This window comes from Chinchilla lanigera, unplaced genomic scaffold (assembly GCF_000276665.1).
Source record: "Chinchilla lanigera isolate Chin_1 unplaced genomic scaffold, ChiLan1.0 scaffold00090, whole genome shotgun sequence".
Classification (NCBI taxonomy): Eukaryota; Metazoa; Chordata; class Mammalia; order Rodentia; family Chinchillidae; genus Chinchilla; species Chinchilla lanigera.
Window position 1 is genome coordinate 7,301,545 of NW_004955491.1, and position 27,566 is coordinate 7,329,110.

Genomic DNA, 27,566 nt, shown 5'->3' on the forward strand with positions numbered 1-27,566 from the left:
TGATTTTAAAGGACTCAGAAAGAGACACAGTCTGTTCTCATTATTCACAGTAGCTCTTTAAAGGTGCTGGGAATTAGTGAATGCTGGACCATCTTTTCTACAGAAGATACAGGGTTGGGTCTCTGTGAGCCTCTGGTCACATCTCCTCTGTCAGTCATTTATACATGCACTGTATTATGTGTGCTCCTGTTGGAAGAAAACTTTATCCATTGTTGATTCATTAACACAGAGCTCGTGGCCAGCAGCACAGAACAGCCTGCCAGAAGCTTACCTAACACAGGTACAAATATTTTCCTGCAAAGTGCTTCGTGGCTGTCTGTGGTTAGAAATAGTAGACTCACTTTAACACTTCAGAGAGAAATCATTTGCACAAAGCACAGTTTAAAAGACGTGGCTCTACAGAGACCAGGAAGAGGATACTTGTTTCTACTGTGAGCTGAAGCGCAAAGATCAGGAATCAGCTTCATCCACCTTGGTTCAGAATATGCCTAAGGGTGATTCAAAGGTGTCACTATTGGTCTGTCTGAAAATGGCTGTGAGTGCACTCTGAGAACTGATTTGAGGTTACAAATACCTTTCAGCAGGTAGGCAGATATGCAAACAAAGAGGACCACCTCTATATGATGCCACCAGCCGGATTGGTTGCTTGAGACGGACTTTACCTTTTGCAGCATTTCCTTTGAGACCCATTTATGTCCTTTAAGGGGCATCTCAGGAAAAGCAGTGACTTCTAGACAGGAAGCTACTCCCACCTGAGATGCCCCATAATAAGCTGTGTGTATGTGTGTGTGTGTGTGTGTGTGTGTCCCTATTTCTTCATAAAATAAAATTGGACAGGGGCTTCCACTCACTTTAATTCTAGGGCATATCTGGATCCCAGTATTTTATTTTTTTCAATGCTATTAGATGTCCATAGCACTTTTAATATGTAAATGTTACAAATCAAATACTAATTCTGAATATCTCGGATATTTCACACGAGGTATTTAAATCATAGTGAAATAGTTCCAAAACAGCAATAACAGCAGTTTTTTTATTTGTGTTTGTGTTAAATAATATGAATGTTTCTAATACACATAAATTTGGGCTTAACACAGCATGATTCCTTCACAAAAGCTGTTTGCTGATTCATGCTCATGCAGTGCAAATTTACTTTCAAAACGGAGGCTGATTTCCACAGTGGAGCTTTGGAAACCTGCAGAAAGAGTAGAACGACTGAGAGACCTCAAAAGGAGGCATGGCTGCCGGACTGTCAGCACGGCACCGTTTCCTGGTGGCCGGATGGTCCCTGCTCTCCTACCCAGCTCTGTCCCAAGGCAGGCGATAAGCTGATCAATCCCTAGCTGTGTGAAGCAGAGCTTTCAGCTCCATGGATGCCTGGCACCTGTGTGCTGCAATCTGGGGAGTGGGTCTGAAAAACCCAAGCATTCTTTGTAAACAAGAGCCATCCTTTGCCTGAAAGACCGAGTCTCTGACACTCATTTTTTTTCCTTTGAGCAACTTTATTTGTCCTTTGACCACCCTTATCTGCTCACTGTCAGACAACTTGGTACTATTATGTAAGTATGTATATACAGGATAGCTAACATAGTTGTACTACTGTCTTCTGTTGCTTTACAGAAAGGAACAGTTAATGATTACCTGTTGGATCAATCTTGTATGTCTCTATTTGTTTTCCTGAGAAACCACTTTGAAGATATCAATAAGTAATACAACAACCACAGTTAATTTCCTACAGCTTTGTCTGTAACTCTGTTTTGTTTGTATTGTTCTTTCACTATTTTGTACATGTATGTCTGTCTGTTAATATGTTTTCCTTCTTCTATTTTTTAAAATAAAAAAAAAGAAAAATAGGTACTCACATTTTCCTGGATCTTTAATTTACTTCTCTGTTTTCTATTTGAGCAAAGGAACCAATGAATCCACAGCAAATGTACACACTTCACTATAATGTGAGAGCCTCCTGGGAAATTTAGCTTTAAATTTTGTCAACTTTCAGATTGCCAAGGAATAAATCTGAACTAGAAAGACAAGAAGAAAAGGAAAGAAATAACAAAGATCATAGCAAAAAAAAAAAAAAAAGACCAAAAAAGAAACAATAAAAACTCCACAAAAAATCAGTGAAGTGAAGGAAAGTTTCTTTAGAAAGATCAACAAGACTGACAAACCTTTAGCAGGACTGACCAAGAGAATGGGAGCGAAGACCCAAATAAATAAAATCAGAGATAGAAGGAGCCATTGCAGCTGATAAATGACTACAGCTCATAGCACAGAGGCTCATTAGAGACTGCTGTGAACAAGTGTGCATTAACAAAGTTGAAAACCTAGAGGGAATGGATACGTTTCTGAGCACAGAGTATTTACGGAATTTGAACACTGAAGACAGAATCTGCGCAAACTAATAGTGAGTAATGAGACTGAATCAGTAATTTAAAGATCTCTGAACAAAGCCCAGGACCGGATGGTTCTGCTGGTGAATTTTAACCAAAGTTTTAAAGAAGAATTAACACCAACTCTTCTCAAACCATTGCAACAAACTGAAAGGCAGAGAATACTTCCAAACTTATCCTCTGAGGTCAGTGTTACTCTGGGAGCAAAACAAAGACACAACAAAAAGGTGAAACTGTAAACTCATATCCCTGAAAAACGTAGATGTAAAATTTCTTAACAAAATTCTAGCAAAGTGAATCGAACAGCACATAAAAACGATTATGCCCCATGATCAAGTGCTGTTTATACCAGGAATACAAATTGATACATTGATAAATCGGTAAATATCAGACACCAAATTATCAAATGTTGTACACCAAATTGACAAATATCATATACCAACTTAACAGAATCAAGAACCAAACTATGTGACCATCTCAATAGGTGCAGAAAAATATTCAACAAAATTGAACAACGCTTTCATGATAAGCAAGAAATCCTCCAAAAATCACGCATAAAATTAACATCCATTAACACAATAAAGACCACAAAACTACAGCAACATTATAGTAAATATGGAAACATTGACATTGGTTCGCAAGGATCAGGAACCAGACAAGGATGGCCACTTTCACCATTCTTATTCAACATGGTGCTGAGTCATAAAAAAAGCAGTTAAACAATAGAAGGAAGTAAAAGACCTCCAAAGTATGTATGACATCACAAAAAATCTGAGGGCTCCACTACAAAAGCTATTAGGACTGGCAAATTGAGTTAAATCACAGGATACAAAATCAGTGTATCCAAATCAGTAGCATTTTTATTTAACAGTAACGAATTTCACTGAAGGAAATCAGAAACTAATCCTATTCGTCACACACACACACACACACACACACACACACACACACACACACCCCTAGAAATAAATTTAAGTTAATGGAGAAATGTCAGCCCACAGTGGTGAGTTCCACAGCAAACTATCTTGCACTGCTGCCTTAGTTATCTTTTTGCTTTGCTGAGACATACCTGAGGCCCAAAGGAAAAGAAGAGAGGTTTATTGATCTCACAGTTTAGAGGTTTAAGTTCCCAGTTGACTGGCTCCAAGGCAGGGTGGCATGGTATGGGAGGAAACAGTTCACGGGGGCACAAGGCAGGAAGCAAAAAGGCAGCAAAGTAGGGATGCAGCAAGCCACGGCAGTGACCACCTTTCTGTCCCTGTGTCCTATCCAGGCTACTCACCCTTACTGCAGGTAGCACTCATACCCAGGGTGCAGCAGCCTTAATCCTAGCACTGCACCATGAGTCAATGCCAGCATCACAATATTGATCCCAGCAGCACACACACTAGATTGAGCTCCCTCCAAAAAACCCCACCTATGACCAAGTGAGGCTTTGAGGGGACATCTAGATAGAGGCCAAAACAGTTGGCATCAGCTGCAAGAGAGGACACTGATTTGCATGTACAGTGCTCATGCAAGTGTCTAGAATTTCCAGGGCACACACAGGCATCACAGGAGGTGACCTGCAAGGGAGAAAGGCCCCCATTGTGAGAAAGTAGCAGAATTCTAAGACCACCAGGGAACAGCGGGGAAGAGACAGGAGAGTTAGAGGGATGATTCTCACGTCAGTGGGGAAAAGCCAGAATAAAGACAATAAACAAAACCTGATGGCTTGTATATTTCAGCAATGTTAAATATACATAATAGCTCTCCTTATATGGAGAGGTGCGTTAGTGCCAATAAAAAGATTCATTTGGGATTAATATAACTTTAAATCAAATTTAACCTATATTCAAGAAAATGCATATTATATCATTAACACATCCCTCAGCCTATTTTCCTTTTGTTATAAAATTTACCTGACACAAACCACCATGAATCTTTACTGTTTTTAGGATTTTAACATAGACCACAACATTTAATCCCTTGTGATGTAAAGAAAATCTATAACAACCAGATTCACAAGGGCTGAATATTGTTCCAATTCAATAAATGAGTAAAGAGCATTTTTATTAAATTAAAAAATTCTTACTCTCTTTCAAAATTTTATTCACCAGTAAATTAGAGTGCGTCTTCACTTTCTTTTAAAATAGGAGAGAAATGCAGCTAATCTCAGTTTCAGAAGCATCATAAATTTATAAAAAATGTATGGAAAGTAACTGAATTGCATATTAATAAAAGAATTAGAAATCAAATGGAAAGCACTTTGGTGTTTATCATGGGTAAGACAGAGAACTAAATTTGGCAGGAGAGTTAGGGAGAACAAGACTTGTGAATTCGAAAGCAGATTCCCATTGCTGCCTTTCTGTAACCCTGCTGGGGCCCTGGTGGGCAGGACGCACAAACCGTTCCTCGTCCCTCAAAGAACACCAAATGCTAACTCCATGCCAGTCAGTAGATGACAGCAGGGGAACCCCAGGGAGAAACAGAGGCAGCACCCCGACTTTGTCTTGCTGGTACTGCAACTGTTTATCCAGGTTTGCGTTTTGATGGAATTACGCACAATCCCCTGGGGTTGTCTCCAGCCTCACGGTTTAAACACTGTCTGCAGAGCAACTACTTCCAGCTCTATCCTCCAGCCCTCCTCTGAGACCCGGCCTTCTGCAGCCCATCTTGTGGATGTGTGACAGGCAGCTCAAGTCCAGTCAGACTCCCGATCTGCTCCCAGCTGGGACCTGGGGCCCACCAGTGCCATCATCCTGAAGTCTTCTCTTTTCCTTTGCCAGGATTCCTGGCAGAAAACCCTTTGGCTCTGTGCTAGGAACCCTGTGCCCCAGGCCCCAGTGTTTTCCCCCACCACCCACCTTTACCAGATGGCCTGGCTGGAACCTGGAATGACTCCTAACTGGCCGAGTCTGCCAGTCCTTAAGTCCAAATGTGGTCACCAAGGTGACGGTGTTAAGGTGTAAGCCATGTTTTGTCATTTTTGCTTTTAGTAACTTAGTACACTGTTCAGTGGAAAGTCCAGCAACCTTATAGCAGCCTCCACAGCAGCGTCTGACTGGCTCCGCCACCTCTCCCCTGCCGGCCCCCCAACCCCACTGCCCCTTGCCCTTTTGAACGTGACACACAGCACACTGAGTTCAATGGAATAGATCAATAACATATATTAAGTTATTTCTTTTAAATAGATATGTGCATAAAAAGAGGCTTTGTGTATTGATTGGCTGATGAAAATATTGTGACCAGAGGCTCTTAGCAATCTAATCCTGAATGTCCTTGAGGAGTAAGGCTTACTTTTATATAACGCAGTGTTCCCAGGACCCTACAAGATATACTGCCACGAATGACAAGCCCTGGTTGAAGCGATGCTGCCCTGCATATAGCTGGGAGGAGTGATGTGTAGCTGCTGGGGGATAAGGTCAGGAGGGCAGAAAGGGGACCATAAGTGCATTCGTCTTTTTATTAATGTTCCAATTTTGCAGCCTTTCGGACCATTTGGAAAAACCTAGACTGCCAGATAAGGCAAAGTTAGATTCAGTATCTTCTCAGTGGCCTCAGTGATGAGATCACAGTTGCTCGTACGTGCGATCTATCCTAGTGGCACATTTTAAAGCTGGAATATGATTCTCCCCAGCAACCAAGCTGATCAAAAGTCAGACCAAAAGTAAGCTATGAAATGTTCCTAGACTTCAGTTAAGAACAACTTTCCATGGGACAGATTTTTAAAATTTGAGTACATGCGTATCATTTTGAGCATAATATGATTTGAGTTTGCATTTTTCTGTGCAGCTGCTTAAAAAGATAATTTCTCAGTAAAGAACACCTATGCATATGACCCCAGTACAGGGCATTTTACCATTTAATAAAGCGGCCAAAGGAGGAAGGTCCTGCTCACCTTCCCTGCTGCTCCCTGAAGCAGGTAAATAAGGTGCTGCCTTCAGGGGTGGCCTCCCAGGAGAAAGGCAGGAAGAGGAGCACCCTTGTTTTTGAGGATGAAAGGCCTCGGAGAAGAATCTGGACAAGCAAACTTGCTAATAACCGCTCCCTGGAGTCTGCTAGCATTGCGTCTCACTTTCGTATAGAACCATGCTTCCCCTCACACAGCTACTTCCCCGTGAGATCCAGTGTAAAAGTACACCAGGTTACCTTCTTTCTGGTGACTTCATTTCTGAGGCCTCCATGACAGAGAAAATTTAAATGAATTTGTACGTTTTTCTCTTGTTAGTCTGACTTTTGTTGTGGGTCTTCAGTCATGAGCCTAATAGGTAAGGAAAAGGTAAATACCTTCTTTCTTATGTTACTGGTGTGTTATGTGATGATCACTTTCATCCCTACATTGCTGTTACCTTCAGTGCTCCTTGGAGGTCCATATGTTTGACTCCCAGCCGGCGGTGATGTTGGGAACCGGCTATTAGGAGGTGGAAGCGAGTAGGTCTTTGGGGTGTGCTCAGTAGGAGATTTGGGGATCCAGTCTCCTTCTGCTGTCTCTGCCTCCCAACACCGAGAGGTGAGCTGTCTTTCCCTGCTACCCCGTTCCTGCCACCTTCATGCCCTGTGCTGCCTCAGGCCTCAGACAACAGAGCCAACCAACCACAGACAGAAATGTATACAGCGGTGGGCCACAATAAACCACTTCCCCTTTGAAGTGGGTTTTCTCAGGTGTTTGATCACAGGGTCAGAAAACTGACGAATACAATTATTGTACTGGAGCTGTGTTACCAGTTTGCTCAGTGGATTAAGTTTTGTCTCATAAATACACAAATTATTATGTGTCAGTTAAAAATAAAATATGTCAAAAGTTCCAGTAATGGTCAATAAGACTGTGAATAATCTAATCATTGCTTTTTGTTAAAACTGTTTGGTTAATTAAAAATTATTTCACACAAGCCGAGAGGCTTGGCTGCGGATGGTATCCTACTTGATGTTTATCCACTGTTTACTTTTCAGTTTTTTCTCTTTCTTAGTCCATGCTTGCAGTGCACAAGGATCACTCTCCTTGTGGGGAGTTGGTGCCTGCACTTAACGCATCTCAGTGCTTCTTTTGTCCCTTCCCCTCCCTCCCTTTCCCACCTCTTGGTCCCCTCCCCTATTTCAAAGGATCTGTCTCCCTACTTTCTATTATTTTTTATTTTGCTCTTCACTTATATTTTGGATTTCTCATGTAAGAGAAACTGTGACATTTAAGCTGATATATCTGATTAAAAAATCATACACACACACACATATACACACACAGGATAACTGAGGCATACTACCAACTTCTATTACTTTATTGAAAGGAACAGTTAATGTTTAATTGTTTGATCAATCTTGCATGCCTATATTTGTTTAACTGAGTAACCAATTTAAAGATAACAATATGTAATACAATAACTATTGTTAATTTCCTATCACTTTGTCTGAAACTCCATATTGCTTCTATTTATTGGGTGTTGTTTTATGTCTGTTTGTTTGTTAATGTGTTTTCATTCTTTATCTTTAAAAAAAACAGACCCCCCCAAAAAATAAAAGACACAGTCAAAAAATGGAACTGAACTGAAGTGAATAGACACATCTCAGAAGAAGAAGAAATAAATACACGAAAAGGTGTTCAACATCACTGACCATTAGAGAAATGCAAATTAAGCAACACCGAGATTCCATCTTACTCCAGAAAGAATGGCTGTCAATAAGAAACCAAATAATAAAAGATGTTGGTGAGGCTGTGGGGAAAGGAAACCTACATTGTTGATGGGAATATAAACTAGTACAACCACTATGCAAATCTGTATGGAGAGTTCTCAAGAGACAAAAACTAAAATTTCCATTTGACTCAGCTATTCCTCTTCTAGGTATTTTCCCAAAGAGTTAAAGGTATCATATTAGAGACCCATGCATGCCCACGTTATAGCAGCACAACTCACTGTAGCCAATGCTTACTTCATCCCATTGCTTCAAGTCTTTTTGAAGTGCCATACAGGTATACCTGCACACCTACCACTCTCTGCTTTCCAAGCACAGTGTTTCCAGGCTGGCATATGGACACCCATCCTTGCCTTTTACCCTTACTACTTCTGGATGGAATCATGAAAAATATCCTGGCTTCGGCGTTTCAATTGCCACATACCAAGTATAACTCTTTACATTCCCTTCTGTACTTTTTGCAGTTAACATTTCTTTCATGCAACCTGTCAATCTCTGCTTTTTAATTAAGGTATTTAGCCCATTTATCTTTAAGACAACCATTGACATTTTATAGGGGAAGTTTGTCACTTTATTGTTTGTTCTGTGCTTGTGTCCTCTTTTTATTTCTCCTCTTTCTTATCTTCCTGTTGGTGGTATGAACATATTTTTAAGATATCAGCTTGGTTTGTTGATAGTGTATCACAGTAGATTTCTTTACATAGTTTTCTTAGTGGTTGCTCTACATATCAGGCTACAGTAACATAACTCATTATTGTCACTACAGTGGACATCTTACCGCTTTGACTGAAGTGCAGGAATTGCCGGCTCTCTTTCCCTCGCGTTTTAAACATAACCTTCTCAGTCCCTTCTCCCTGTGGCCTCATAACTTTTGTGTCAACCACCAAGCGTCATTTTAAAGACCCCTGAGCAGTAAAGATGATTAACTACACTAAAGTTTTTCCCATCCCTATGTTCCATCCTCCTGAAGTCAGAAGTTTTCTTCTGTTATCATCTCCTTCCTGCCTGGAAACTTCCTTCTACTGTTCTTTAGTGATAGGTACTGTCGCAACAGATTCATTTCTTTCATCTCTCGGTGCCTTCATTTCCCTTTCATCTTGAAGGACGGCTTCTGAGAGTGTAGAGCTTGTATCTGACAGCTCTTTTCTTTCAGCACCACGAAGAAGAGTCCACTCCCACCTGGCCTCTGTGGGTGAGATGAGAAATCTGTCACTATCTGAATCGGTCTCTCCGTAAGCAGTGTCTCACTTCTCTCTGGCTGTTGTAATGCTTCCCTTTTTTCCTGAGCTGTAGGGATATGGATGCTTATGCTTGGCCAGCAGACCTCTGCCACTCTGTCATTGTATCTCTCTAGTTCAGTTGGTAAGTTACATTGATCTGATGTCAAGTCTACAGAGTTCATCCTCTACCAACTAAATTCCACTTCTGAGCCCATTTGGATTTTAGTTTTATTTTTCTGTTCTACTATTTCAAATTTTAAAACTTTACTGCCATTTATTTCATGATATATGAAATAATCCATTTATTTCATGATATATAAATGCCATTTATTTCATGATATATAAATCCTCTCTTTTTATCTGTGTCAAGGGAATCCATGTTTGCTTCTTGAATGACTTCATGACCATCATCTTACAATGCTGGTTATCGGTTCTAATGTTGGAGCCTCTTCTTTAATCTTGGCGTCTGCTGATTATCTCTTCTTGCTCAGGCTGTGATTTTCGTGGTTCTTGGTCGGGTAAGTGATTCTCAATTACACTGTGGATATTGTGAGGTTCTGCATCCTGTTTAATCTTTTTCTTTTTAAGATAGGCATTGCCCTGTTGAGACACAGCCCAAAGGCCAGAGGGGTGCGTATGTTCTGCTTCCTGCTGGGAGCTAGGACATGAGGGCAAAGCGAGGCATTGACTTCCCTATCTCCCACCTCCATGTTCTGTATCACTGGTGCCAGGGATGGCAGGGTGTGCTTAGCCCACATTACACCTAGCTGATGTCCTATAGGAGCCAGCTTCCCTGCCTGCCGTCCTGGAGCAGACAACATGGAGGAGCAGCAACTTCCTACTCGTCCCTCCTGAAACCATGGCAGGCAGAAGTACCAGTCCTGCTTGGCTGGAAGGGGGCAGGTGTGCCAGAAGAACTTTCTGTTGTTAGGCCACCCTGCCAGGGCCTGCTCTTGGGGCTTTGGTTGGAGTTCCTGCAATGCCCTGTCTGGATACCCAGGAACCTTCTCTCCTGTCAGCCCCAGGTCCTGACACTCCCGGACAGTGCACCTTCGTCTCCTCCCTTTTCAGTCCTCCACACTACACCACCTGTGGTGTCACGCCCAGGATTGTATCTGAATAGGTGGAACCTGGAGTGGGGGCAGACACTCCATCCTGTTAGAACTGCCGTTAATAAATGTTTTGGGGTTCATGTGCCTGCAGTTTGGTTCCTCCGGTTTAGTAACCACTGTGGTCTGTTATAAGAAACAGCATGTTGCTGGTATATAAGAAACAGCAGTTTCCTGACCCACTGTTTTATTCTTACACATTTACATTTTTCACAAATATTTCCATTATAGTGATTGACCATAATCTTGATGTAGCCTGTCCTGAATACACACCGCGAGGATAGAGTTAGTGATTTGCAATCTTCCCTTTGTTCTCTACCCCTCCGTCCTTATGTGGTAGTGTTGTGATGTCTTCTGCTGAGTCCCAGAGACCCCTCATTAGAGCAGGTTTTTAAGTTCCCGTGTGGGGGCTTCAGGGACCTTAAATATCCAGCTCTGAGCCAGGAGGGCAGCTGGTCCCCGTTGTGCATTGGGTTTACCTCAGATTCCTTCAGCTCTTTGAGCATGAAGGTGTTGATTTTTATCACCCACCAACTGGAAGGAGACTTCTATCCCGCAGTTCCAGGTGTCAAGCCGTGTGCCTGTGTGGTCTCCCCTATCCCTTGGGCAAGGTTGACCTTATGTAAACCAAGCTTATGTTCAGAGATCACCAAGATGGTACTTTGGCCCTCATGAATGCAGTATATCTCCATTTGCTGGTTTATTCTTGGGATTATACCTTGGTTAAAGCCGGCTATGTCTCCTAAAGTCCCTCCAGTAATGCTTTATATGTCATTGCTCTGTGTCAGAAGCAGAGGAAAGTTGGGGGAGAAGCGACCCAAGGTGGAGTCGGAGAGCCACCTGACAAAATTCCCTACACAGCTTCTCTCTGCTGTGATTTCCTCCTTCACTCCCAGAGCGGGGAGAGCACTGCCCAGCCTGGCCCATCCTTTGGTAGTGCCCAGCTCTTCCCACCTTGGAGTCCTCACATGCAGTTCTCTGGAGAACAACTGACATATAGCTGTTCAAAGTCCCCTTTCAAATGCCCCCATTCTCCATATGAGCTCCTTGTCTGCTTTCTTCACGTCCCTCATTCCAACTTATAGTTACTGTGTTTTGTGCATCTGCTTGTTTTAATGTCTCATCCACCAGCGTAGGAGCTGTGCGACTGCTGGGTGATGTCTGTCTAGAGAAATCACATCCTCCAAGTCTCAGGTGGTGCTTGGTACCTGATAGGTCTATACTTACTGTACAAATGCTGACTAAGTAACAGAAGACCAGCTTGCATGGTGACAACCTGTCTTCAGCATCATTACTAGTAATTTGAGTGGAAACATTTTCCATATACAACTCTGTTTTTAATTTGTTCATATGCAAGATGAAGGAGAAAACCTGTAGAATTAATGCCTGAACATAAATACATTACACAATGATGATGGTAAACTGAGTAATCTGTTTCCCTCACTGCCTGTTTTATGTCTGTTTTGCAGATTTCTAGTCCCATTGATGCTCTATTACCCTGCCTTCTCCTTCACACAACTACATTACCAAAGAAAACTCACACCAGCTCTTCATGTGCCACTTAGAGTGAGGCACTAAAAGCCCTCATGCTGGAGCTAGCGGCCAGCTTCTCACAGGCAGGAAAATAGCAAGGGCAGGTGAAAGCATGCACATTGCCAGTAGAGGGAATGTATAAATCAGTTTTCCGGTTGCTTGGATGAACTCCCTGACACTGGCAACTTGGAGGTTAAGAAGTTTATATGGCTTGTGCTTTCAAATGTTCAGTCCATGGCAAGTTGGCTTCATGGCTAATGCATCATGGTGGAACAAAGCTGCTCACTTGATGGTGACTAGGAAACAACAAAGAGGAAGAGCACCAGTGAGAGACACACCCTCCCCAGTGACCACCTCCAGCTGGGCCCTGTCCCCTGACTACACTGCCCCATGATCCAAGAATCTCTTAATCCAGTCAAGGTGACAATCAAAATGAACTGATAGCTTCCATGGTCATGCATACCTGTAATCTCAGAATGCTGAGGCACAAGGACTGAAAATTTGAGCCCAGACTGGGGTAACTTGGGGGGGGTTCATAATAAAAAATAATAAAAAATATTTTAAAGGATGTAGGGAATGTGGCACACTGTGAAGATCCTAGCTTCAATCCTCAGTACTTCAAAAAATTCTATAGCAGAGGTAACACACTGATACTTTTACCGGTGAGAATGAGATAACTCAATCTCAACTCTCACCTACACACTGTTTATGGAAAAAAAACAAGAATAAGTTATCCTTGCAGAAAAAATGGGGTATTAGAATGACAAAAATAATCACTATTTTAAGGGTTTCTTTGGGATTACATAGAGTGTCAATAAAACAAATTCTTTTAGAATGCAGTTCATGACCCTGTTAAGTTTTGAGCAATTCCAAATGGAAAGGCAGAAATATACAATGTCCACTTTCAACTAATATACTTGAACTTGACCTTGCATTGTTTCTAGGAGACCTGATTTTTGTTTGCTTCCCAGGTAATTATAGTATAATTCAACAATAATTATCAGTACCTGGTTCATCTACTCACCTCTCAATGCTATGCACATTGTTTTAACAGGTGAAGTCCTTGAAAAATATTATGTGAATTTTCAACTTTATTTCCTATATCATGACGGACAGTTGTTACTAGAGATGATGGTTCACCCTTGCAAATCATAAGGATGGCTACAAGTCCCTGTGCCTCACAAAAATAGACCGGGTAGCTCTGATGGCAGGCGTTTCTCACTTTGATTATACGCTGTGTCCTCTGCAGTGCTATCATCGTTCATAGAGACAGTCACATGCCTTTGCTTTCCTGGGTCCTCCATGCCCAAGAGCACCACTGAACAAGGCACTGCAGAATTCACGGGGTAGTTCACATTATAAAACCCACATCAGAAACATACAGTCAACTATTTTCCTGAGTGCTTGCTTTTGAATTTTTAGAACATAAGAAAATGGTATAAAAGCGGAGTGTGCAAATACAAATGGAGAGTGAAATTGGTTCTGGAGAACCCAAATGTCACACTCTCCTTTCCTGCTAAGAACTACGGGGTACTGAACCAGTCCCTGCCTATTAACCAGGAGCTGAAAAGTCCAGTCTTTGCAGTTAAGCATCCAAAGATCCTTCCTGCTCTGTCTTTACATAACCATACTTGCTAGATGAAGATAGACATGCCTGGTTTACCAAGATGAGCTGTGAGAATTCTTCCTACTCACCTTTGGGAGATGGTGTGGGGGCTGAGAATAGCTCAGACCATTCTTCTCATCTTCCAAAGTCCTACTAAATTTTCAGGGCAAAGCCCAAATCATTGCTGGTCTCCCATGGTCTCCCCAGGCCCACAGCAGGAGCTATACTCACTGTCATCTGCACAGACAGTTCTGAAGCTCTCTATTGCTAATGTCACAGGGGGCACATCAAATGACACACAACCAAAAAGCAGCATTCGTGAGCAGGAAAAGGCTGGACTGAAATGCAAGATTTTTACTGTGGGAGCCGTTACGTGCTGGTGATGCTAACTTCACATCTTACTTGTCATTTGTATATAAGCTCTACAGGATATTTTTCATGCAGGAACTGATTGAAAAATATGGTGTGTGCTTAAATTTAAAAAGTGTTGCAGGAAGGGACACACTGCCATTAATCCTCTTCAAAACATGTCTCTCCCCTCACTTCAGTCACACTTACCGCGTTGCTCTCGCCAGTTTCTGTAGCAGTTCTAGAAGTCCTCTTTCATCAGCATCGCTATAAGGTATAATAAAAGAATAAGGTGAACATTGATGCCTAGTGCCATCCAACAGAAATTCAGGGTCTTGAAAACATTACGTGTGTCTTCGTCCCTCTTATTCATCAGATGTCGTACCATGGGACTTCTGCCTCTTCCCCAAAGTCAAGATGTCCTTGAAAGGTAGATGCTGTGAATTGATTTAGGACATCAAGGCAGGAAGGCTCAATGAAAGACACAAAAGAGAGCTTCTAGAACTGCTCCAGAAAGTGGCAAGAACAGTGGGATAAGTGCTTGTATTTGGAGGGGATGAAATGGCAGCCTTTTGCTGTAATAAATTTTAAAACTTTAATCACTAACACTATGTTTTGATCATACTTTTTGTATCTTCTACAAATAACAACAGTATTTACTTCATTTATATCTTTTGCCTTTTAACTCTTTTGGTTGCCTTAGTTCTGTGGCGAGGGTAGGCAGCACAGGATGAAGTAGAAATGATGATAAACCAATAAAGCTCTGTTCTTTTTAATCTGTGTGATCTGTTTGTTATATTTTTTACCCATACCCTATTACCATTCTTTTTCCTTCCTATGGACAGCTATTTTAACATTCAAGATGGACTCCTTAGTTAAATACATTCAATAGCTATGCATGGTTGCTTTGGTGGATATGGATTTGACAAGGGTAACTTATATCCTATTATACATTTCACATTCTTTGTTACTTTTTCTCCTAACTATGAGTCATCAAATTATGACCCATGATTAATTTCAAATTAGCTCGTTTTTGTAGATTATGAGCTAAGAATGGTGCTCACATTTGTAACTCATTGAAAACATGAAAATACTATTTCATGGTATGTAAAAATTTTATGAAATCTGAAAATCTTTGCAAAGATTTATTTGAACACACTTCCCCCAGCAGTTTATGTAGTGTTTATGGATGCTGTGACTCTACACCTGGGGATATGAATAGTTGGAGAAGAAACCATTGACCTGCAGTTCCCTAAATAACCAGTTGGACCTTTGCCGAAAGCCCTGTCCATCCGTGGCGCCATGATGCTTCCATCCTTAACACTGTTTCCTTGTTGTGCAGCATGTCATGTACCTCCCTGAGTTTCCTCACCTCCTCTCCCGGTGAAGGCACCAACGCTGTCTGGCTTTCCATCACTGCGGACAGTGCTGCGGTAAACTCTGTTGTAGCCTTGGAAATAAAGATCATTACAACTGGGGAGAGAGAGTCTGCATTTGGTATGATAAAGAAGCTCTGGAACTGGACAGTACAGAATTTACACAACACTGTGAGTGGACTTTTCCCAACAGCTTCTTGGGGCATTTTGAAAATCACTACGTGTAAGCAGGTGAGCTGCTTGATGCCCCACTTTCCCGATTCTGGTGCTCACTGTAAAAGGGATCTACAAACCCATAGCCTTTGGGATTTCCGGTTTACTGACTTAAAGATGCTGCTATGAGACAGCTGCAAATTCAGTTGTTTTAATTGTTTGGAAGGATTCCTTTCAACTCACAAGTCATCAGTCTAACAAGGAAGTTCACAGTATTTATCTGAGGTGGGGAAATGGATTTCTGTCATTTGTCATGTGAGCCTTAACTGTGCTGTGCTCACCTCTACTGAGGACCCTTGTGATTATTTCCCATCCTTGTATGATTTACATAAAGTTATAAAAGTACATTAAGGCTGTGGTTGTTAGCTTCATCCTACAATATGTCTTAGTTTGTGCTTCTCCTCAGAAAGAGACTCTATATCAAGGACTGTTGTTTAGAGCTGGTCAGGTTGGTTGGAGGTAATCCTGGCCCTAACACTCTGAGATGGGAATGGGCTTTGGAAGTCGCCCTTTTTCAGGAAATGGACAACACATGGTATTCAACACCCAAAGTGTTCTTGAACATCTCCTTTATTTGTAAATATTTTACCAGTGCATAGAACTTTCAAGACAGTGTGTTTCAATGTGTTATTCTCAAGCACGCATATAACATAACCATATTTTTCTCATGGTTGTCCCACCTGCTAATGCCCCCTTACAGCACTCCTCCTTGCTTCCTTTCTCTTGCCTAAAAAGAGTCTCCCTTCTGATTTACCCATGAGAAAATTCTTGATCGGGGCAATACATGTGTGAAGGAAGCCAGGTGGGCTCCTTGGATGTCACCCAACCCCGCTGTGGGTCTGACTCCAGTGAAGGAGCAAAAGCGAGAAGCTAGGTGGCCACCTGGGCCCGGGAGTCCTTGCATCTGGCTGGCTGGGAGGACCTCTGCCACAATCTGTGACTGGCCAAGGGGAGGGAGAGGACCCAGGATAAAGCGGGTGGCTCAGGGACAGCTTTGTGCTGGTGGGTGGAGCTGCCAGGGCTCACGGCTACCATGAGAGAAAAAGAAGGGAGGCCGATGGAGGGTGTGCTGCTGTCGAGCTCCTGGTGTGAGCAGTGGCTGATCAGAAAGTCAAGGGGGACGTGTACCTCCAGATCAGCTCAGCCGCAGGTTGAGGGCTGGAATGCTCACCCGCTAAGTTCAGTTATCTAGCTGCCAACAGGAACATGATTCCATAACACTTTCTATCAGTTCAGACCACTAATCCAGACACTTGTGCCACTCAAAGTGAGGCTGATAGGATCCTCCAATAGGATTCTGGGAGGGCACCAAGACAACCTGCTGCTAAGAGCCAGGCAGACAGTGGCAATGGAGGGGTCCATTTGGCCTTACCTGGGGGTCCTTCCTACCACCTCAGGTCATCCAGATTGAACTTCTAGAGACAGCACAATCAGGACTTGCCATGTGCTTGAACCCAGCAAAAATGCTGTGTTTCCATCCATTCCCGTGGCCAACTTTGCAACAAGGTCCCAGACCATGGGGAGAATATCTCATCTCTGCAGCTGTGGGGCTGCCCTCATTTCTGTTGCTCCCACCACAGATTCCAATACCTCTTCTTTCTTTGTTTATAGGGTGCATTGAGGAAATGATCTAAAAGTTAATTACTCAGGTTGTCAGTTGAGAAGACTTAACAGACTTGAGGCAAGGAAATGAGGTTCAGGGTAGTTAATTCCCCCCTAAAAGCAGAGCTGGCACTGCAACCAGGAGCCTAGGAACCAGGTGGGCTGCATTCTTCTGAGCAAGTAATAGGTACAGTGACATGTCTCCCATGGGAGCAGAATGGACTCCAGAGGAGAAAGTGGCTACAGGAGCTCCTGATTGGTGAGGAATGTGTACCAAAGGCAATCTTGCAGGTAGCCTGGAGCAATGTAATCAGCTGGTCTTTTTTTAATTTTATCTGTCTCTTTTTTTTTTTTTTTTTTTGGAACCAGCAATCAAACTCTTGACCTCATGCTTGCCAGGCAGGCCCTGTGCCACTGAGCTATATCCCAGGCCCTTTTTTTTTTATCATAAAGATAAAAGAATGAAAACATATTAACAAACACATTTACAAAATAACACAAAAATAATACAAGCAATACAGAGTTTCAGACAAGGTGATAGGAAATTAACAATGGTTGTTGTATTACATATTGATGATATTTTCACATTGGTTACTCAGATAAACAAATATAGGCATGTAAGATTGATCAACCAATAACAAATGCTGGCGAGGCTGTGGAGAAATAGGAACCCTTCTCCACTGCTGGTGGGAATGCAGACTGGTGAAACCACTGTTCAAATAAGTTTGGAGATTCCTCAGTAAACTAGGACTAGAGGTTCTATTCAACCCAACTATTTCCCTCCTGGGTATTTTCCCAGAAGAACTGAAAACATCATATCACAGCAATCTATGTGCACCCATATTTATAGCAGTGCAATTTGTCATAGCTAAATCATGGCAGCAACCCAAATGCCCACCAACCGAGGATTGGATAAAAAAGTTGTGGTAGTTTTATATAATGGAATATTACTCAGCTCTAAAGAAGATAAAATCAGCTGGTCTTTAGTAATAGCAGAAAGTGCCAAATGAATCAAAACCACACACTCAGTGAGGGAAATACCCCTACCTGCAATGACACCCACAGCAGTCTCAGGTCCTAAGCACAGAGAGCTTTCATACTATGTACCAAGTTACTGGCAGTTTTCTCATGGCACCGTTAGAATGAGGAGCATTCCAGAAGCACAGGCCAGCATTATAGGATGACAAATGTGTGCCTGGCATGACTGTTCTGAGAAACATAAGCTGCATACAGGACCCTCTGGATCAACAAATATGAACATTGGGCTCAGCATGTGGCTTAGTGGTAGAGTTCTTGCCTTGCATACACAGATTTGATCCCCGGCACCATAAGTGTGAGTACACTTCCTCTCCCTTGCAAGGGGAAGATAAAGCTAAGACACAGTTGTGAAGGCCTCAGCCAACTGCCTAGGCCCAGTAAAAGGCTGAGATGTACCGTAAAGTTTAGAGAACACTTCTCTCATGGACACGCTAACCGCCACCTCAACAGGGCTCCTACCTCAGAACAAAGGCTCACTGCAGAAGGACAGACTTGCCCTGAGGAGGGGGACATGGGGAAGCTCAAAGCCAGCAGGAGAGATGAAATAATGAAACTAGGGCAATTGAGTACAGCACCACCCACACCTATAGCAAACATAGACACAGCTCGCCCCAGCCAGATTAACAAGAAAAAACAACGAAAGATAACTCACACTAAAAGCCTATTTATCTCCATTATTCCTACTCAGTGCTTCATGTCTGCTTTCAGTAGAAAATTTTAAACCATAAAAAAGCAAGAGAAACACAGTCAGAAGAGATAGGATTAGCATCAGAACTAGACTCAGATATTACACACATTTGGAAATTGTTAGATAAGGGATTTGAAAAACTATCACTAATATACCAGAAGCTCCAGTGGATGAAATAGGCAACATGTAAAAACAGATGGGCAAGTTACCTAGAGATATGGAAATTCTAGAAGTGAGACAAAAGGAAATGTTAGAAATAACATCACTGGGAGAAATGAGGAATGCCTTCCACAGGCACGTAAATAGAACGGACCTGCCCGAGGGACGAATCCGTGATTGTGGTGAGAGGTCAACAGAAGCAGTTCCAAAAGTGTAAACACATGTATCTGGAATGCCAGCAAAGGAAGAGAGAAAGAGAAGAAATATTTGAAGTACCAAAGACACAGAATTTCCACAATTAAGTACCGGCGCCAAAGCATAAGCCCATTTTACACAGAGAGGCCCAAGGATCATACAGGTCAAGACAAAATCCAGGCGTATGATATCCAAACTGCAGGAAGCCAGAGACAAAAGAAAATCTTGCAAGAAGTTAGAGAAAAATTAATCTTAACTACAGAGCAACTAAAGTGTGAATTGCATCAGGTTCTTATCAGAGACCATGGATGCAAGAAAAGTGGAGTGAAATATCTAAACAAGAAAAAAATCAACTTCAGAAATAAAGGAAAAATAAATACTTGTGCCAATAAATAGGAGCTCAGAAACACAGACACAAAGGAGGCAGACAGGGAATTAATAATGACACTGCCGACTTTAATAACTCTATCAGTCAACGTCATGTAGCTGACAGTCACAGAATACCCCATACAAAACACCATTATCCATATTCTCAAACTCGCATAAAACATGCACCAGAGTACATCATCCGCTGGGCCACAGAACACATGGGAACGAATATAAGGGAAATATGTTCTCAGACCACGGCGCAACAGCTAGAATCAGAATGGTTAGACAATTGCTACATATTTGGAGATTAAACAATACTATTCTAAATGTCACACAGTCCTGTTTTGTACCATATAACACAATGTAGAGTGTGACAAAATAAATGAACTAACATTATTACAAGTACATGAAATGGAGAGAGAGATGGAGCGGGGAGATGCTGACTTAAGACCCTGGGAATGAGTCCAGTTCACAAAACTGGGTCAAGAGACACCTCAGGATACTGCAGTTGTTAGAGCTCCAGTGAATAATGGCGTCCCCACCAGCTTACAATGAAGCCGTCTGAATCCATCCTATGTGTGCCTTTGTACTGAGCCATGAGTAAATGGTCCACCAGTTGCCAGACTTCTCACTATCAGGGTGAATGTTTACAGTAAATGACAATCAGAGTCACCCATGTGGTGAGTGATGGATTAGAATCAGAGACATCGGCTGAAATTCATGTTTGGATTCGTACAATCCAAGACAGCTGAACATTCGAATGTTTACAGCAGGCCCTGCATAACACGGGGTATCATACACATCTTCTCTATCATCTCAAGGGCCAGAAACAACAGTATCCTCTCTGCAGTGAGCACAGCTAGGACCCAGACTCTGGCTTCTAAAACCACTGCCCAATAAAATAAACCATGGCTCCTTGGAGAAGTGTCGGATTCAAGTGGCGAAAGTGTACAAGATGAGCCTGAAGCACCCACGATTGCCACAGAGTGAAAGGTGTACCCAGTACACGTGCACACACACACGCACACACATACACATGCTCGCGTGTGCACGAGTGCACTTGCATGTTGACGGAGCGTGCCAAGGTACATGGGAGCCACTGAAGGTTACTCAGTCACCAATGCCGGAATAAGTTTGGCAAAAATAAGAGTGGCAATGGCTCATTTCTCAGTGTCTAAGGAAAAATATCCCTAAGTCCCCGGCTACATTGCTGAATTACTGGTTAAATAAACAAATGTGTGAGAAGAGACAGATCAGAACTCCCATGGAAAAGATACCAAAACTTCTCCTGGATGTCCTGGCCTCAGGGGTGGAGCATCGTCCCTACTCCTTTGGGGTGGGCCGTGCGCAGAAGCTGCCTTCTGGGAGCCTACTGCAGAAAGCAGCGAGACCAACACTGGCTGCAGGGTGGGGAAACCCGAGAAAGTCTTCCTCAGGCCGGGACGCCCCACTGCACCGGCCAGGCAGGAGAGTTGCTAGGAGTGGTGACTCCTTCCGCCCACAGTTGTCCTTTCAAGCAGGCCCACTTACACCTGCCACCTATTGACTGCCCCTGGTTAGCACTGGATGTGTAGGAAGGCCACCTGACCTCTTCACTTCAAAATTCTAACGATAGAGGAGACCCTACTCCAGGGCCACACCTGGGAGCCTTGTCCACACTGGGAACTGGTCGTGGATGCTACAGTTCTGGACTCTGAGCTGATGCTATAGTGGGATGGTTTGGGTAATCTTGAAAGGAAGGGAATAGGCTTCCCACGATGAGTAGACTGTGACAAGCTGCTCCTGACACAGTGCCCGCAACCCCACACTCTTGCTATGCCCACCCTGTGATTGTGTGACCAACCTGACAGCTTTGTCCCAATCCGCACCATCCGGCCGTCACTCACACAACCAGGCCGTACACTGACTCATCCGTGTGTGCACGGTGCCTCGGCTCCTCTGGAGTGCGTGATCTGGCAGACTGGACCACAAGGCGAGGAGATGAAGTAGCTGCTCGCCAGCCTCCGGCCCAGGCCTGAGACCTACTCTGCAAAGCCTGTGAGGAACTGGCACCGGTTACCAGCTTGTGGGTGCATGGGTGCTTCCTCCTAAGGAGCTTCAGCTGCTGACCTCACTGGTGTCCAGTCAGAGACCCTGGGAAAAGGGAACAGAGTTGAGCTGCATCTGGATCCCAGCCCCTCACCGACTGAGAAAAATCAGTGTGCCTTGTTTGTTTAAAAGCTCCGTGTAATGGCTACGTAAGGAGTTTAAAATGATAGAAACATTTTGGAAAACTCCTTGCAGGCTCCTCAAGAGAAGCTGAGCCTGCATCTACCTTAGGACCCACCATTTCTACTCCTAGGTAAGGAGGGAAGAAAGTGAGGGAAGGAAGCACAGGTTCACCAGCAAACCTTGTACACAGACATGCAGAACGGCTTGATCCCTCACACTCCCAAGCTAGAGCTAGCACCTGTGGTCATTAGTGGAGAATAGATAAACAATGGTCCATTCATACAGCAGGATACTACTCAGCACAGACAGAAGGAAGTAGTGAAATATGCAAAACACGACAGACCTCATAGGCACTGTGTTTAATGAAGGGGGTTGAAATGTATAATCTCATTTACATGAAATTCTGGAATAAGCAGAACCAAGATATGATGATAAAATCAAAATAACTGATGCTTATGGGAGGTTACTGGCAAGAAGCCAGAAGCACCCCTCTGACGGTAATGGGGTGTTATGCATCTTAACAGGGGTGTGGGTTATACAAATTATGCAACTGTCAAAGCAGATCTGTTTATTTTATTATATATAAGTTACATTGCAACAAAAAAGCAGAAGGAGATAAAAAAAGGCAAGGAAAAAAGAGAGAATCCCTCAATCCACTATGTAGGAATCTTTAGGAGTGAAATGATTCATGTCATGAAAAAAATATTGTTATTCTCCTAAAATCATGGATTATGCCACAGTCCAACATATCTTTGTGAGAGTGGCGTAAGATCGATCAGATACCTATGGCATCTTTCTCATCTTTTTCTTTGTAAAGTTCTGAAGCTTGATTAATAAAATATATATCTGGGGCCAGGGATATAGCTCGGTGGCATAAGCACCTGCCTGGCAAGTGCAAGGTCCTGAGTTCAATTTCTGGTACCAGAAAACCCAAATCAAACTAATAAAATATATATCCTAACACAAAAGTGAACCATCTAGCTTGGAGGGCCTGGTGAGCCTCTCAGGGCCGCTGACAGCCACGTGGTTGGGTCATTCTCCAGTGCCTGTCGCTTGGTGCCATGGAGCTTGTAGGCTAGCGTAGGGGAGGGGAGACACACAGGTGACCGCACAGATGGGTGCACAGCGGCAGATGTGAACCATGGGCAGCAGCTATGACTTCATGGGAGGTGCTACATTTATTCCAGACCGCTAGAAATACCAACACCTCCCATTTATAAGCACCGCTCCTATGCCAAGAACCTTCCATACGCCAATATTTCTGAGCCTCAGCTTTGTAAGTTGGAAAAGCAGTTATAATCCCTTCCTCACAGAAGGGAGAATCAATGAGAGAAATAACGTGCCCAGAGACGGGCACCAGGAAGTGGCACAGCCAATTGATATTCTAACCAATATCTGACCTCACGTCCTGATGCCTTCATCCTCAACGTAGAAATGTGGAATTGCCTTTGGACTTCAGCGGCAAAAGTGACCTAACCCAATCACTCACCCTACAGAACCGGCAGTATTCCAACTTGGAGCTGGGATCATTCAAGAAATGACAGTGGGCACTGGCAAACAACTGAAGCATCAGAAGAACTCTTGTTTCTCCTCTCGAAGGGGCTTCTTATAGGATGTGCTTTTATCACCAGGCTCGGTGCCTACAGGGGCCAGGGCACCTCTGGTCCTCAGCCATGGGTCAACTCCTCCCCGCACTTTATACCCAACAAAACTAAGGGTTTGGCGTTGGAGAATAAAGGTTGAATGTGTGTCTTGATTTTCCACGCAGCCCGTCCAAACTCGACAATCTCTGCCTGGAAAATAATCTAGAACAAAAATTATCCTTTTGCTCCTTTATACGGTTGTACCCCAACAGGCTCTGGGTGGCCTGCGCAGAGCTGTGATGTCAAAATGTTGCCCCGCAGGCTGTCCGAAGTGCTTGCTCTTTCCTGATTTGTTGTCTTAGCTCCTTCCACCTGTGTCCAAAAGCTGCCTAGTGAGGCCAGGACTTCAGAGATGCTAAGAGAAAGAGAGAAATTCCAAGACGAGGGGGGCGGAGCGGGACGAGGAGCTGCAGACTATTCGGCCCAGTCAAGGAGACCGGTCAGTCCCCCAAAGGGAGCTGCCCTGGTCCCCCGCGCTCCCGGCTTCAGGACGCCTCCCTCCCCGAGCGGCAGCCTGTGGGCCTGCGCTCACCGTCCCGGGCCACCCCAGCTCTCCCCTCCTCCGCTTTCTCGCCTCGCTGTGCGTGGTTCCTGGCAGAGCCGCGCATGCCACCTCTCGACCATCCTGAGGCTGGGCGACTGGAGCCCCGAGCTGGAGCTGCAGGCAGGAGCGGCGCCAGCCCCTCGGAGTCGCCCTCCCCAGTCCACCCCTGCGAGGCGGGAGGGGCCGGGCCCGCACCGCGTGCGCTCCAGCCCGGCTCGGGGGTGTGGAGGGGCGGGCGCGGGAGCAGAGCTGGGCTCGCGTGCGCGCGGCTCGGGCTCCGCAGGGAAGAGCCGGGTCGCGCATCCCGGCTCCCCACACACCTCCTCCGCCCCCTCCTCCGATCTCCCGGATTCGCCCAGCCTCTGGGTCCGTGCGCTGCGCCGGCTCCGGGGAGGCGGCCCTGAGCTGGACGCCCTCGAAGCCGCAGGCGCCGGCTCGGGTCGCTCCGCCGTCCGAGCGGCCGTGACTCCTTCTCCGGCTCTGGGCTGCGGCTCTCGGCGTCCCCGGGAGAGGAGCCCTGCAGATACCCGCGCCCCTCGCCGGCTCGCTCGCTCGCGCCGGGGGACCGCGCCGGCCGGCGAGGACCCTCGCACCTCCCGGGGGCGCGCGCTGCGGCCGCCGCCTCCCCGCGCCCGGCAAGTTTCACCGCTAGAGGATCCGGAACTTCCAACTTCGTGTGGACATGAATCAAACAGCTGGAGCCTCCAACAACGTCAGGTGCCCCCCAGGGAAAAGCCACAAGGTAAGGGACCCGCGACGGCGACGCAGGGGGCTCGGGCGCGAGCCGGGGGAGCGAGCTGCGCCTCCAGCTTGGCGGCCAGTGGTGACTCGGGCTGGTGTGTGACCTGTGATCAGGGCAGCAGCCTAGCGGATCCCTCAGCCCTAGCGCGGTCCTTTCCTCCCAGGGGCGGGGTTTGCGAGCAGGGGTGACATTTGGTAGACCCCAAACGCGCGCGCGCAGGCCGGGCACCTGCCCTGGGCTACCTGGGGGCTGGAGAACCTGCAGGGCTCGGCGCCAGTTCTGGGGGCGCAGCCGCTCCCCCGCTGGCCGGCTCTCGGGGAGGAGAGCTCTGCAGTGGGAGGAACCTGCCCCCTCGTCAGACCCCTGGGCGAGCTTGCGGAGAAGGCGGCTTCCCAGGCAGCGCGCTGGGCTCCCGCCGGCACCGCTTAGCATTGGTGTCCGGGACGCGCACTTCATTAACTTTAATGGATCCACGCGTGCCTGGAATTATTTCCAGGAAATCAGCGAGTTTCCCAGAAAGGCGGGCGGTGAATGGCCGGAGGAATTCAAGCAGATCCGCTCTAGTAGCCAGAATGTGCAGGGGCAGGATCGGAAAGGGTTACTCCGAGTGCAGAAGGAGAACCCTTCCCGCACCGCCCTGTGCGTTGCGCAGGCCGAGCCCACACCCTGACCAAGCCCGGGACTCCTCTCCACTTATTTGTGGTTCCGCTTTGGATGTGGTTCGCAGAAAGGAAATTCCTTACCTGGGTCACACAGGAAAACCGCGCAGTGATATATGGATCAATGTGCTTTTGAAACATCGTATAGTGTCTGCATTAATTTGCTTCAAATCTGAACGAGAGCAAGTTCTTTGGCGCTTAGTAGTTGGTGCGAAGCCTGAATCTATCTCCTTCATCTGTGCTTGCTAGACCTATTTTTGCATGTGTATTTTATACGCATATGTTTTTTAGCAAATTAGAAAGCTGCTGCCCTTCATATCTACTTGTTGGGCTTGGGGATCTCGTGTGAAATGGGAGATTGGATGAAGATACTGGATTTGGTGGATGGATAAATGCTTGGCGTGTTATGTAAGACCAACATTTAGGGCTGAGTAGTTTTATTTCAACTCTTCCCTTTTTAGATCTGGGTGAAATATTTGCTTCGGTAAATCATCTCTCTGATCTTTAGTCTCATTAACTATCATCCTAGTAGTTCCATGTTTCACACTTACTTTATTTAATATGCATAGGAAATGTCTTTCTAGTACCTAGCAGCTGACATTGTAAGATTTTAAATTAAAAATAATAAAGTTTCACACATCAGTGATTATGTAGTGGAGAGGTCTGTGGAGTTCAGAAGATCATTCAGTAATTTCTTTTAAAAAATGCCTTTGGCTCCAGCGGTAAAGTGGTTTTTTGGCAGAATTGGACTGCAGGGTGCTGACACTGATAAAACTTTCTGGGAAGCACTGGAACACACACCAACAGTGTGGACGCTACTGGAGAACCCATTGGTCGCTAGCAGAGGTAACCCCATGCGTGTGTCGAGCGTCCAACCAGTACTTGGTTCACTGACTCACATCCATGCAATAAACAGTGAGCATCAAGCATTCATTTGACACGTGAACACCTGTTAAGTTCCGAGAACTGAGAACCCCAGTGAGAATTCACATGTTGCTTTCAGTCTAATGCAGCCTTGCTTGCAGCCTGCTCTTCTTTTTTCTTTAAAACCGATAGAGGCTCATGCTGCTGAAGGGGAGCCCACGGCTGGACATGAGCTCAGAGCAAAGCAACACCAATTCCTTTTCTCAAAGCGGAATCCACCGAAGTCGTTTCCTTCAGAGTTGGTGGTGCCTCTCGAAAGGTGTTGCTGTGAGAGAGCCGTCGTGGAGAGTGACAAGATGGGAGATGGCGCTCCTGGGTGTCCTGTATGGAGGAGGGAGAGGCAGGCCACGGAGCACTGACAATCTGCGAAGTACTAGACACCTCACACAAGATTTAGGTTTCGCCATTTTCACCCCATCCCCTGCACTAGGACAGAATCCAGGACCTCTGCATGGAACTACATCCCTAGCCATTTTTAAAATTTTGAGACAAGTTCTCTTTAAGCTGCTAAAACTCCCAGGTTGGGCTCAAACTTGGGATCTTCCTGCCTCAGCCTCCTAGAGTGCTGGCATTACAGGCATGGATGATCACAGTGGCTTCAACATTTTAAAAAATAAAACTCAATAATATTGGTTGATTTTCCTCGGTACTTGAAAGAAGTTTGTTTCCGTTTCGTGTGCTACTCGGAGGCTCATCTTGGGAGACTTCCCTGGGGGAAAAGGCTGTGACCACTACCAAAATGTGCCAGCTGGGCTCCCTTTGACTCATCTCACTCATCCACCGCTTGCTGCTAGCACAGTTTAACCGGGTCATGTCATTATGATTTGTTCTTGTGCAGACAGGTCTTGAGGAGCAGGGTGATTGCTCAGCGAGTGAGTCCAGCCTTGTGTTGCTTAACGTTAGATGCATTCACAGCTAGTGAAACCCAGAACTGAGGAACACAACTCCTGTTGTAGCTTCTTTGCTTCTGCATGTGGGACAAACAGCCATCTGCTGAGGGCTGCAGAGGTAATCAACCACACACAGCGTCAACTCTGACACAGGCAGGACTCCCTCCTGAAAGAAAGCTCCAGGCGTCGTGGTCACATGGGGCTGGGAAGTGAAAGGTCTCCTTGTGGGAGCGAGTGGTCCTGCCTAGGTGGTCTTGATTTGGTGCTGGGCATCACAGTGACTAGTCTCACCAAGTGCCACTCACCAGCCAGAGCTGTTCTACAAAGAGTTGAGGATGACCTAGGTGCAGGGTGCTGGTCATGGTCTGATGCACTCCCTACATCGTAGTTGCCTCATGGCAACTTGATCTTGGGCAAGGAATACAGGCTTGAGTTTTGCA

At 45.0% G+C, this 27,566-nt stretch overlaps 1 protein-coding gene across 1 annotated transcript in view; it reads left to right on the top strand.

The window, feature by feature from the left end:
- The first annotated feature begins 24,175 nt into the window (after positions 1 to 24,175).
- Positions 24,176 to 27,566, top strand: part of Dpp6 (dipeptidyl-peptidase 6) — an 842,230-nt gene continuing 838,839 nt past the window's right edge. The window contains exon 1 of the mRNA XM_005404852.2: positions 24,176 to 24,653. Within this exon, the coding sequence (XP_005404909.1) occupies positions 24,594 to 24,653 (60 nt within the window). The 5' untranslated portion in view covers positions 24,176 to 24,593. The remainder of the gene's footprint in view (positions 24,654 to 27,566) is intronic.